General features: G+C 54.7%; 1 protein-coding gene across 7 annotated transcripts in view; it reads right to left on the bottom strand.

Annotated features, from left to right (window-relative positions):
• KDM2B (lysine demethylase 2B) overlaps positions 1-13,056 on the bottom strand; it is a 120,033-nt gene that overhangs the window by 4,641 nt on the left and 102,336 nt on the right. For 4 of the 7 annotated variants that reach the window (XM_055405380.2, XM_055405377.2, XM_088828158.1 and 1 more), the window contains 10 exons: positions 10,835-11,059; positions 5,992-6,135; positions 4,677-4,763; positions 4,236-4,505; positions 3,926-4,039; positions 3,217-3,255; positions 2,388-3,067; positions 1,444-1,607; positions 1,193-1,354; positions 344-562 (listed from right to left, as the gene is read on the bottom strand). In XM_055405380.2, coding sequence (XP_055261355.1) covers positions 344-562; positions 1,193-1,354; positions 1,444-1,607; positions 2,388-3,067; positions 3,217-3,255; positions 3,926-4,039; positions 4,236-4,505; positions 4,677-4,763; positions 5,992-6,135; positions 10,835-11,059 — 2,104 coding nt within the window. The remainder of the gene's footprint in view (positions 1-343; positions 563-1,192; positions 1,355-1,443; positions 1,608-2,387; positions 3,068-3,216; positions 3,256-3,925; positions 4,040-4,235; positions 4,506-4,676; positions 4,764-5,991; positions 6,136-10,834; positions 11,060-13,056) is intronic. The other 3 variants (XM_088828160.1, XM_055405378.2, XM_088828159.1) reach the window with 1 other exon arrangement.

Genomic DNA, 13,056 nt, shown 5'->3' with positions numbered 1-13,056 from the left:
TGGCCGCACTGCCTGGCATCCTCCCACGCCGGCTGCTGCCTGGCGCCAGCTCATCCGCTGAGCCCGAGGAAGCTTTTCTAGTTCTTATTTTACGGCTATGTGCTAATGTGCACTCACCACTGCTGGCACTATTTTTTTGTAGCAATTATTTAAAATCTAATAATGCTTAATTGTTTAATGTGTTTCCCTGCTAGACCAGGCCGCGCGTCTGTCTTGTTCCCTAGTGTGTCACGGCACCTAGGACATGACCCTATAACAAGAGGCAAGTATTTCCCTACAAATGTGAAATGCCCCCCCGAACCATGGGGTCCTGAGCAGAGCCCCGTGGGTGCCCCTGACTGACCTGACAAGTTGATTTCGGTTAAGGAGTCCCGGGTGGTGGTGCCCACGGCAGTGAGCAGATTGATGGACTGGTCAGTGACGTGGTTACAGTAACTGAGGTGGAGCTTGGAGAGCAGGGGCATGTGGCGGATGATAAGCCGCAGGGAGGCGTCCGTGATGTCCAGGCCGGCCAGACGCAGCTCCACGATGTTCCGGAGTTTACTCCGATTGTCCATCTGACCTGAGAGGGCAGGGTGGAAGAGGCAATGTGTCACCCAGACATGACACTCTACAAGGCCCACCCGCCAGACGGGACACCTGGGTTTCATTCAGCCAGTGAGTGTCTCCCCTAAAAGATCAGGATTGGTTCCAACGTTTAAAGATTGGTATATTCCACGTCAAGTTTTACATTTGCAAATTCTTTAAAAGTCAGAAGATCAGCCTGCAATCCACCAGCAGTGCTTGGCCAATTAAAGCAGAGATAGCACAGCATCTCTGGATCAGCAGAGTTTCCTCTTTAAAGGTACGGGTGTGGAGCAGTGAGCCCTGCAACCTGTCCTAGAGGGCTCCATCCCTGAGGCCTGTCCAGACACACACACAGACCCCGATGCTTCCGAGGCTTGGAGCTCAGAAGAACAAGTGAGCAGCGAAGTAGTCAGACCCATGCAGAGCTCCCGAAGTGGCACGATGGGAGCCGCTGCCCTCTCACAGATCCCTTCTGCGCCCAAAGCTGACTGAGAACAGGAGAAGGGCCGAGGCCAGAGAAGGCTTGAGGACACAAGCACCAGACATGTCTGTAGCGAAAACCAGATCCACCAGGACAGCTTGGTCACACCACCTTTACCTGACCCCCGTGGGCCTGGCCACTCACCTGGCCTGTTATCTGTAGGCGGGGATAGGAGGTCCCGCATCTGGGCGTCCTTCAATCCTTCTACCCACTGGACATCCAGGGTCCGGAGCAGCGGACAGCTGGAGCTACAGAGTGCAGAGACTGCGATCCATGAGCAGCCGGACAGCACCAAGTCTCGGAGCCCTGGGGGGACAGAGAGGTGACCGCAGGTCAGGTGACACGCCCTCAGCCCCCAATACTGCACTCTGGGGGGTCCCTAGTCCAGTGCTCACCAGGCAACCGGTTGATGAGCCAGCTCAGCTGTTTCTTGGAGATATTGGTCCAGCTGAGGTCAAGGGAGACAGGCTGTCGCCGGATGATGCCACTTAGCATCAGGGGCGTGATGGACTTGCAGTGGTTCAAATCGATGCGGGTCCATAACCGCTTATCGCAGCACCTGGGGGGCAGGCCCAGCAGAAGGGGCAACATCAGAGTTGGGAGCTCACTGGGGGAGCCTCCTACATGGCTGTGGTCAGTCCCCCACCTACCGAGTCCAAGGGGAGGCTCCTTAACTTTGCCCTCTGGACTCTTCTGTTTAGTTTCTGTCTTATTTTCACCTGGAAGAGGCTGCTCTAGGGGTCACAGCCCTTCCCCCCACCCCCCATGGAAAGTACCAGCACCTATAATGTATTTACTGGGGGCTTTATGACACCTTCCACAGATCATATCTCAAAACTACCCTGCAGCATGCCTGTTCACAGATGAAGGTAAGTAACTTGATCAAGGTCAGAAAGCTGGGAACTCTCAAAGCAGGAACACCAGGAACTGGCAAGGTGCCCTTAACTTGGGCTCCTATTTTTTTTTTTTGGTGCCGTACTACTTGGCATATGGGATCTTAACTTCCTGGCCAGAGATTCCTATGCCCCTGCAGTGGAAGCACGGATTCCCAACCACAGGACCGCCAGGCAAGTTTCACCTGGGCTAACTCTTTAAGAACAAGGATACCACTTGGTTCTTAGTTCACCTCCCAAGGAGCTAAGCCAGGAAAGCAAATAGGGTTCACCTCTTTCAACAAGACCACACTGAGGGGACTCTGGAACTCTCTGAGGATACTGAAGCTGGACTGACTTAGAAGGGGAGAGCATCACAAGTGACTCCCGTGGGGATGCCCCAGCCCACCCGGGTCTAGCAGCAGCCTGGCCCCCTGGTGCCTCTCCATCTGAGCTCAGCCCCTCACCAGCGGTTCCAGGTCTTGCAGACCCGCATGCAGACACACAGGTCTTGGTGGCTGAGGTAGCTGAAGACGGCCATCCACACCTCCCTGTGCATGACGTGGGCTGCCCCGTCATCCAGGGGCAGCGAGTCAGGTGGGGGGCTGATGGGGGGCGGCCGGATCACATGTCGCTCCATCTGGATGCACTTGGGAGGGGACACGGAGGGAGGGGGCCGGGATATGACTCGGGGCGGGCTGCGCAGGCCGGGCCCCAGCTGGTGCCGCAGCTCCCGGGGGGTGCCGTTGAGCCCCTTGCTGAAGCGGTGGGGGCGCTCGCAGAGGCCCAGGGGCCGCTTGGGCTCCTCGTTCTCGCTCTCAGGCTCCGACTTGATGGGCTGGTGATTCTCCTGGGCCAGGCTGCTCTCCGTCTTCTGGATCTCCTGGTTCAGCTCCTTGCTCAGCTCCTTGCTCAGCTCCTTGTTGGGGAGCCGCCGCTTCCGGCGCATCTTCACCTTCTTCTTCTCCTCGGGCCCCTCTGTGCCCTCCGTGCTTGGCCCGGCGGTAGGGGAGCTGGAGCGCGAGTGGTCGCTCTCCCTGGTCTTGGGGGGCGCCTCGGGCAGGTCGTCCTCTGGTTCCTGCTTGAACCGCCGGAGAGGCTTGTTGGCCAGAGTTATCCGGTCCTCGGCGTTCTTCCAGGACCGCCGCTGAGGAAGGGGAGCACGGGAGTAAGCCCCCAGGCCCGGGGCTGCGCCCGCCCAGGCCCTCCTACCCTCTACCCTAAGACTCCTGCCCCAAGAGAGGTTCTGGGACAACGGGGGGTGGGGTGCGGGGGGGTGGGGGTGGGAGATGGTACCTTTTTCCTGAAAAGCTTATCTTCTTTGCCGGGTTTTAGCTGTCATGGGAAAGAAAAGAGGCAAAGCTTGCTCCCAGGGGTCACGGGATTTGGTCCCCTCCACACCCAGCCCCACCAAGAATCCACAGTCTCTACAGAGCAGAGGCTGGGGGGTCACCTTCCCAACAAACCCCCGTCTCCTCCGCTCTGGGTGGGCCCCTGCCTGCTGGCTTTAAGGAAAATCTGGAAGCGGTGGAGGCTGATGGAAGTGTCCCCACCCAATGGACCTCCCACCCCTGGACAGACCCAGGGATCCGCAATCGCCCATTCAGGTCGGACTTGGCTCTGGGAGCCAGGCCTGGAAGCAGGGTCTGCGGGATTTTCCTGCCGGGTCTTAATGGCTAAAGCTGGGAGAAGACAACCGGGCGCCACCTCGTGGCTGATGCTGGAAGGGCCGGTGGGTGGAGCGGGGCCGCCAGGATCCTCCGAGGTTCCCCAGATCCACAGGGCTTCCCTGCGGCAGCTTCAGCTTCCCAGGCCCCACGCTGGAACCACGAGTCGGCGACCCGGGGCTGGGGCCTGGGAAGTTACGGTGAACCGGTGCCTGGGAGCGTCTGCGGCAGTGGGTTCGACGGCCAGTGGGGCGGGGGCGGGGCGGGAGTGGGGCGCGGGGCCTGGGACTCCCGGTCCTGGGGGCCTGGGCCGGGGGGGCAGGGCGGCGTGGGAGCACCTGCTGCTGGAAGTAAGTGAGACTGGATCTCCACCAGGGGCTGAGGCTGCTGCCTAGAGGGGGCCTCGGCGAGAGGTGAGAGGAGGAACCGGGGGATGTTTGAAGCGTCGAGGCCTAAAGGGGTGGGAAGAGGAGTGACTCGCTGGTTTTCCCCCCCTTTTCTCTCGGGCTGGGCTCTCAGGACTTCTGTGACTTGCTCGGGCGGCCCGCTGCCCGCCCCCGCCCCCGCCCGCGCGCCCCTGCACCCGGGACCAGCCAGGCCACCCCTCGCTGCCAGCCACCGCCCCCGGCCCCCCGCCCGTAAGCGTACTCGCTTGCGTCCACTCAGCTCCTGCGGCTTCTCGTATTTCCGCTTCCTCCTCAGGTGCACATCGTCCGACTTTCGGCGCAGGATGCCGTCGGGGGGCACCTTCTTGGGGTGCTCGTCAGACCTGCGCCGGGGTGCCTCCTCACACTCGCTCCTCCGCTTGGCAGGCTCCTGCCCTTCCTTGTTGTCCCGGTTCATCTTCTGCTCCTTGAGCAGGGAGCCAGGCAGGTTGGAGGCGTACTTAAAGCCAGGGCCACGCTTTTGCTTGTAGGCCAAAAACAGAGAAGGAACATACCAACTGTATATCTTTGGACTTGCCCCTATCCCCGAGTCCGCAGTAGCCCCTCCCAGCCGACATCGCTGTGGTGGGGACAAGCTGGGTCTGGCAAGGCCAAGGTCTACCCCTCCCGGGCTGACCCCTGGGACTTGGAGCCCGGCACTCACTTTCCCGGTCTTGCCGGCGTGGTTACACTTGGGACACTCCCAGCAGTTTGGAAGCTCATCGTTGACCACGCCCTCTGACTCCTTAATCTGGGAGGGACACACACCAGTCAGCAAGCAAGGAGGTGGGGGACAAGGCCAGCTCTGCCCCAGGCATCAACACCCCCCTCCCAAATGCTATTTCCATACCACCTTTGACCAAGAAAAAACAGGAGGAGTTAAAGACGGGTGGCTCTGGATTCAGGTCAGGATTCAAATCCTGATTGTGCCTCTTCCTAGCTCCATGATCCTGGCAAATGGCTTCATCTCTGTGGACAAGTACCCTCAGCCATAAATGGAATGTGCCTATTTCCCTGGAGTTATGTGAGAATTCAATGAGGTGACCTAGTGAAAGCAATTAGCTCAGGGCCTGGCACCCAGCAAGGACCCACAAACTGTTCAGTCATTTCATAGAACTGTACTGGGTGCTTGGTATCAGCCCATCAAATGTGCTGTCCCTGCTCTCCTGGAGCTTCAGATCCAAGAAAGAGAGAAGTGACCAGGGGCTGGGGGAAAGTCGTAGCACCCGTTTCAGAGTGGGAGGTGGGTGTGTTGGGGAAAAGGGGTAAGTGTCAAAACAAACCTCCACTAAAACCAGAGGGAAAGGGGACAGACGCCTCAGAGTCGAAGCACCCTTTGAGGCGGGCCCACTGGCGGACCCACCCTCATCTCTCTATACAGAGATACACCTGGGCTGACAGGAGGTGCCAGGTATGACGACATTCACTTGAGACAGAAGGTGTGAGGTACGTGCCAGCTCAGAGCAGTTGCTTCCTTTCAAAGGTGGAACCGGCTGCCTAAGAAGGGCAGGCCCAGCATGACAGTCCCTAGGAGAAGGCAGACCTGTCCTGGGCACACGGAGGGAACAGGTTCCTGGCACAAAGGACAGGAATGCAACCACCTGTTGTTACACGACCCACCCTCCCCTGGCCCAGGCCTTCCTTACTTTCCCAGAAGCCCCAAAAGCAACCCAACTACCCAGTCTCTCTGGCCCAGGTGCAAGATTCTGGGAACTCTGTGGGTCTGAGGTCCTGGCAGGTGGAGTGTGTGCATGTGCACACATGCGTGTGTGCAGACATGGGTGTGTGCAAGGTCTGAGCTAGTCCAGACCCTTCTGCTGTCAGCCCATCATCGGGTGCACAGAATCCCCCAGACTCCCAGGTTTTCCAGGGAAGGAACTTACTCCCCTCCACCCCAACCGCCCCCAGCGTCAGCACCACCAGAGAGCGCCAGGGTCCGGTGTTGGGCAGCGCAGCCCGATGCCCCCAAGCCTGCTCACCTTAAGGCATCCAGGGTGGATGATTTCATTGCAGATGGAGCACTCCATGAGCATGAGGTTAAACTTGCCTTCTTCCTCTTCCACTGTGTCCTCTTTTCCCGCCTCGCCACACACCAGGCATACGGCGGTGTGAGGCAGCACTGGCTGCAGGGTGGGGAGAACACAAGGGAAGTCAGCACGGCCGGGACCCCCTGGGGAACAGATCAAAGGCAATGAGCTCCCCTCGGGCCTTCCAGGAGCCCTGGGAGAACCAGCCCAGGGCTGCCCATCGTTCGTTCGTTCATTCAAATCCTTATCCCTGTACCACCTCCACACGCCAGGTATTGGTCCAGCGCTGAACCAGACAGAAGTCGCTGCCATCCTGAGCTTACATTTGAGTGGAGAGAAGCAGACAAAATGAAGAGTCTGTTAGATGGGGACAAAGGAAATGGAGAATAAAGCAAGGAGGGCCAGGCCAGGGGAGAGGTGAGGGAAAGGAGGGCTGACCTGAAACACAGAGGTCAGGGGCTGCCTCACACTCGAGACAAGACCTGCAGGGGGAGGTGGGGCACAAACCAAGCCTGAATGTGTCGGGGCTGAGGCTGTATCTCTCCAGCAGCCATCAAAGCACGGACCGAGGGTTCTGGGTCCTCAGGACTTTAAAGGGAGGTCAAACTATCTTCAGAATACCACCAAGACGTCATCTGCCTTTTTCACTGTGTTGATACTTGCACTGGTGGGTGAAACCAATGGTATGTGTCAGGGCAGAGGCTCCAATATGCCTGGGCAGTCCCCGGACCATTCCTGGCTATACGCTCCTTAAAGAAATGGCCAGTTTCATTTAAGGATATAGTCAATAAAGCAGTAGAAATGATCAATTTTATTAAAAGTCTGACCTCTGAGGTCACATTCTTTTCAGATTCTGCATGACAAAATAGGAAACAGCCATTAACTATTTTAGCTGAACACCAAAGAATGATGGTTATCTAAAGGAAAAGCACTTGTGACCAAGCTGTGAGCTGAACTGGCCACTTTCTCCACAGAACATCACTTTTTTGGGAAAGAATGACTGATTTTAAAAAAAAAGGGGGGGGTGGGTAATGGCACTTTTCAAGGATGAAAATAAGTGAGCCTGTCACTTACAGAAAAATAAATGAAGGCATTTGTTGCAGATGATGAAATACAAATTTTCAAATAAAAATTAGGATTTTGGAAAACTCACATTAACCATCATGAAACAGACAACTTCCCAATACTTATGGACATTTCTGAGGACACTAGTGGTGGTGTTAACAAATGTGTTTATTTTTTTAACTTTGTATAACACTATGTGAAAATCTGTAAAAACTAAGTAAGCCAGTATTTTCCAAATGTCCTGTGTCTGATGTTACAATATTATGCAGGAATACATGAGGGGCAAGAAAGACTAATGAATTTTAATGTAACAGTATGAAAAGTGTGTTGATATAGTTTCAGATTCCACATTGCAACTAACCCGTGAGCACTTGACACCTGTTCCGTTCTGGTGGTGGATCAGAATATTCACAATTCCTTGAAAACACTACAGTAAAAGACTACACCCTTTTCCAACTACGTATCTATGAGCCCAAATTTTCCTCAAAGAGATCTTCTAAAGCATTACTGCAAGAGAATAAATACAGGAGCATATGTGAAAATCTAGGTCTTTTCTCATGAACCAGGCATAAAAGAGATTTACAAAAACATAACAATGCTATTTTTCCTACTCATCCCTTTTGCTTTGGAAGACGTTATTTCTCATAAAAATGTTGTTTATGCTAACATATAGTGTGGGTTTCTCATCATTTTTAAATGTATTTAAAACATTAAAAAAAATTTATTACAGTAATGTTAATAAATAAATAGCCCACATAAGAGCTCTTTGGAGGTTCTCATAATTTTTAAGAGGGTATCTGGAGACCACAAAGTCTGAGAGCTGATGTAGTCCTAGACTGTAAACCCCTGTGGGCAGGCTCTCACTCTCTCCTCCTTACACACGCCCGCCTCCCAGTACTCAGGATCCAGAGGAAACACACGACCAATTTTTAGTTAACTGAGTTAGAACAGCTTCAAATAAGCTATGATATACACTCCACCGATAACTAGTAAAAGTCTCTAAGATGACAACACATTTCTGCTCAAGTGAATGAACACCGAAGACAAAGGAGCTCTCGCTCGTTCAGGTGAGGAGGGGCAGACTCGGAGGCCAGGCGAATGCAGAGACACAGGAGGGGAAACCCTGGCCCAGGCTTGAGGGAGAGGGTGCTGGAGGCGGGAAGGCGTCAAGTCAGTGGGGGAAGCATCCTTGAGAGAGGGTGCAAGGGAAAGCTGCTAAGAGGAAGAGGGAGACCCACACTTCAGGGAAATGGGCCTGGAGAAGCAGGAGGGGGCAGGGGGTCTGCCTGGGTCACAGGTGGATAAAACGTGGCAAGAATGCCCCAACAGATGGGGGAAGCTGGAAGAAGAGGACGACAGAGGATTGGGCTGAGGCTGCATTTGCCATCAGTCCCAGAAACGTCAGATTGGAGACACACACAAAGGTGAGATTTCCTACGACCGACCATCCCTTTGCCAGGCACCAGGCCAGATACCAGGGCTGCGAAGAAGAGGTGACGGCAGGGATGAAAGAGAAAGCACAGCCAAAGAGGAAGAGACAGTCCTGGGATACTGCTAATGTGCCAGGTTTTAGGTGACGCCGTTCTCTAAACCCAGAGTCCCTACAGACAAACTCTCTTAAATCCTGACAGAATGCAACAGGTCATGGACCCTCACTCCAGAAAAAATGCACACATACTCATGCACACAGATAACAATCTGTATTTAATTTCAGGGGAGCGTTCAAATTCCCTGAAACCCATTCCAATGGTCTGGGTACAGGTCACAAAAACACAAGCCATGAAACTTTAAAACTCCTGCACAGAAAAGAAAAAGACAGTCAACAGAACGAAAAGGCAACCTACAGAATGGGAGAAGATATTTACAAACCGTGCATCTGATCAGGGGTTAATATCCAGACTATATGAAGAGCTCCTTACAACTCAAGGACAGAAATACAATCCAATTTTAAAATAAGCAACGGACTTCAACAGGTATTTGTACAAAGAAGGTCTACAAATGACCAACAATCACATGATAGCATGCTTGACATCAGGAATCACCAGATAAATGTGAATCAAAACCACAGTGAGGCAGCACCTCGCACCCACTAGGAATGCCCACTGTCATAAAGAAGACAGCAAGCATTGTGGAAAATAGGAAGGAAATGGAGAAACTGGAACCCTTGTGCACTACTGGTGGGCAGGTGAGACTAAGCAACTGCTGTGGGAAACAGTAAGGAGATTCCTCAACCAGTTAAGAACAGAACTACCAGGCGATCCAACAATGAGTATATACCCAAAGGAATTCAAAGCAGGATCTCGAAGGGATATTGGCACGCTCGTGTTCACTGCAGCATTATTCACAATAAATAGCCAAGAGGTGCTGCTGCTTCTGCTGCTAAGTCACTTTAGTCGTGTCCGACTCTGTGTGACCCCATAGACGGAAGCCCACCAGGCTCCCCCGTCCCTGGGATTCTCCAAGCCAAGAGGTGGGGGCAACTTAAATACCCATCAAGACATGAACACAAAGAGAAAATGCAGCATACCCATACAGTGGAATATCAGTCATCCTTTACAAAGAAGAAAACCCTGGCAAGGATAAGCCTCAAGAACACTAAGGCTAAGAAGACCCTGCCCTATTCAACTTCTAAGAGATGGAAGAAGTAGTCACAATTAGAAACAGAGAGCAGGAAGGTGGTTGCCAGGGGTCGGGGTGGGGGTGGGGGTGGGGGAGGTGCCGTCCAATGGATACAGAGTTTCCATTTGACAAGATAAAAAAGTTCCACAGATCAGTTTGCATTAAAAAAAAAAGCACACTAGTAATATCACTGACATGTACATTTAAAAATGGTCACAGAAGTTCTTGACCACAATTAAAAACAGAGACAGAAAATACAAGCAGTACATGTAGGAGGGAGAAGAGGAAGGTGCCCCAGGCTTGAAGAAGCAGGGGCACAGGAGGAAGGCTCCCTGATGCCAGGCTGGGCCTGCAATGGGCTCACCTGGGCTGGAGGCCTTGATCCTCCCTCCGAGCCTGCTGTCCCCGGGGAGCAGGGAGACCGCCACTCCCTCCCTGGGGCTGGAGGCACAGTGCCCTAAGGAAGGCAGAGTGCATGAGTGTGTGCAGGGCGGATGCACTGAAGAGCTGGGACCCCGCCGAGTGGCCATCACCCTGTCCGGGGCGAAGCAGGAGGCTAGGTCTGGAGGGGTTGGCCAGGCTCTCCAGCAGCCCACTCCTGGACCCCATAAATCAGTCCTCTTTCTCTGGGACGGCCCCCTAAGGAGGGGCACTGACCTTCCACCCAGACCTCTGACTTTGAAGCCAGGACAGGAAGGAAGGGAGGGCCCACAACCATCATGAACTGGACCATAAATGTTGGCAATGGGGTCACAGACAGGACAGGCTGCCCCGACATCTTTAATGGCTGAGACTTCAAAGTACTGGGTCATCGAGGGAAGGAAGGAGTTATAAGACCATCGGACTATGAAGAAAAAGGAGCCGGAGCACATGGTAGAACCGTCCAGAGTCCTGCAGCCAGCAATCTTTAAAGAGCACTGGGCCCCCCTCTCTTTCCAGGAGGGAGCGCCCCTCCAGGATTTCTGCTGTGGCCACGCTGTCTTTCAGCGGAGAGACCAGCCCCACGCGGAAGAGGTGGGGCCTGGATTCTGGGGTGCCAGTCCGGAGGAAGGAAGGGCTGCCCCTCTGCGAGTCGGGGTCGGGGGACAAGCACGGCCCGGGGCGCACTCACCGCGATGCACTGCCTCATGATGCAGCTCTGCTTCATCCGCCCGGGGCCCCCGAACTTCTTCATGTCCTTGCAGAAGTGGCACTCGCCGCACTCCGTCCGCAGGCAGGCCTCGCACTTGCGGCATCGCGTCCGGCGCCGGCGAGCTCCCGCCGTGGTCCGGTTGGCGGCCAACTTCACCGCGGAGGCCGGTCCCAGCTTCCCCTTGGGCCGACCTACCGCCCGGTTCTGCGGGAGAAGACACGGGCGATTTGGTGAGACGGGGGTTTAGGCGGTAAAGTGTGCCCCACCCCCCAAAGACATACTGAAGTCCCGACCCCACAACCTCAGAATGTGATCTTATTCGGAAATAGGGCCTTTATAGAGGAAATCACTAAAATAAGGGCCTTAAGGGGTACATTGTTCCACTGAGACTGGTGTCCTTGTGAAAGGGGGAACATGGACGCAGCAGAGAGATCTTATGTGGATGTGCGGAGAGACGACTGGAGGGCTGTCCCCGTCTCCAAGCCAAGGAACACCGAGAAAGCCAGCAGACGCCAGAAGCTGGAGGAGGAAAGCAAGGGTCCTCGCCTGGAACCTTCAGAGAAAGCAGGGCCCTTGCGACACCACTTCCAGGCTCCAGAGGGGATCCGTTGTTTGGGGCTTCATTATGGCAGGCCCAGAAAACTGCCGGGGGACATCCCCTGCTTCGGAGGGCAGTTCAAGAGCCTCCCATGGCCCCCACGCCTCAGGCCAGGCTCCTCAGGCTACCTGTGTCTCCGCGGGGAGCCACACAACCCGCCTCTGTTCCCTCTGCCAGGAACACCACCCCCTCCGCACAGCGCTCGGCTGAGGCCAGCTCGGGCTGCAGGGCCCAGTTTACACACTGCCTTCTCCTGGCCGGCCTCCCTGACCGCCTGCTCTGGCCCCGCCACAGCATAACTGCCCGTCCTCCTGTGGGAGTCTTCTCTTGAGACAAGCGCTCAGGAGGCAGTTACGGAGGGTGCTTGTCACCACTGTCCCTCAACAAGGTGGCTGACACCTGGCATGTGCTCAGTAAACCAGACCCTGGGAGAAGGGGACCAGAACCCTAAGGAACTGATTTCTGAGACCTTCTCCACATGGACTCCAAATCCTATCAGAGAAACACAGGTTAACAGAAAGTGCTGCTAAATGCTGAACAGGGCATGAGCCAGCCACATGTCCTGCTCTGAGACCCTTACGACCTGGCCACCAGCCCCAGAGCCTCTTGTAAACCAGGATCAGGAGCCAGCTGCTGCGACACTGTCCATGCAGGATCAGATCTGGGAAAGACCTGGATGGCAGGGAGAGTCTGTCCCACCTGGGGCAGCTTTCTGTTTGCTGGAAAATGGTTCATCCCTCGGTCAGGGAGACACATTCTCTTCCCAAAACTATCTGATCTAATTGGCATCGAATGCTTTAAGCTCTTCTTAGCCGGCTTCAGTCCAGTCTTTTCATTTTAGTTGTTTGCCAAACTTGGATCCCTCGGCAAAATCCTGCCCCACGCCAGCTCCCAGGCCCAGAAGTGTGGTTACAATGTACCACAGTGCAGAGAAAGTCTTCCTTCCAGGGACTCCCCCCCCACAATACACACTTACAGTCCCCTCCCCAAAAACTATAGGGGCTGCTGAGAAACTTACAACCACATCAGCAAGGAAAACAGTTCGCGTTTCTCTGAGAATCATGCCTCATTCCGATCATCTTCTCTGAATCTTGATCCCTCTCAACTTGCTCTCAACTCCAGAGGAAAGGAGACCCAGCTCCGCTGGTCCCTGTGTCCTCACTGCCCCCTACCCTGACCCTGCCACTCCCACTAAACCATGCCAGTGTCACCAGGCGGGGTAAGGGGCTGCCCCAATGCAAGTTACTCATCCTACAAGCTGTGGAGGGCCTCCTCGCACACCACACACAGCCTAGGGAGGTCTTGGGCAGGGGGGAGTCATGTATGTGGGCAGTTCCACAGCCCTGGCAGGCACCTTCAGAGGGATATGTCAGCCTATGCATCACCTGTCAATTCAGGTCAGGTCTTACTGCCAGGTGAATAGTGGGGAAAAAAATCAGTCTCTAGATTTGAGAACAGCATGTAAGGGACCGTGGACCTGAACACTAAGCAGCAAGCAGCCATGACAGGGACGGTGACCACAGTGCAGGTGGGTACTTACTGGGGGCCTGTCGTCCTGCTCATCATTTCACATAGGGTATCATCTAATTTCCCAATAATAACC

This window comes from Moschus berezovskii, chromosome 19 (genome assembly GCF_049115385.1).
Source record: "Moschus berezovskii isolate FMDL1 chromosome 19, NW_MosBer_1.0, whole genome shotgun sequence".
Classification (NCBI taxonomy): domain Eukaryota; kingdom Metazoa; phylum Chordata; class Mammalia; order Artiodactyla; family Moschidae; genus Moschus; species Moschus berezovskii.
The sequence above is the reverse complement of the archived record's forward strand: the minus strand, read 5'-3'. Positions and strand labels throughout refer to the sequence as shown.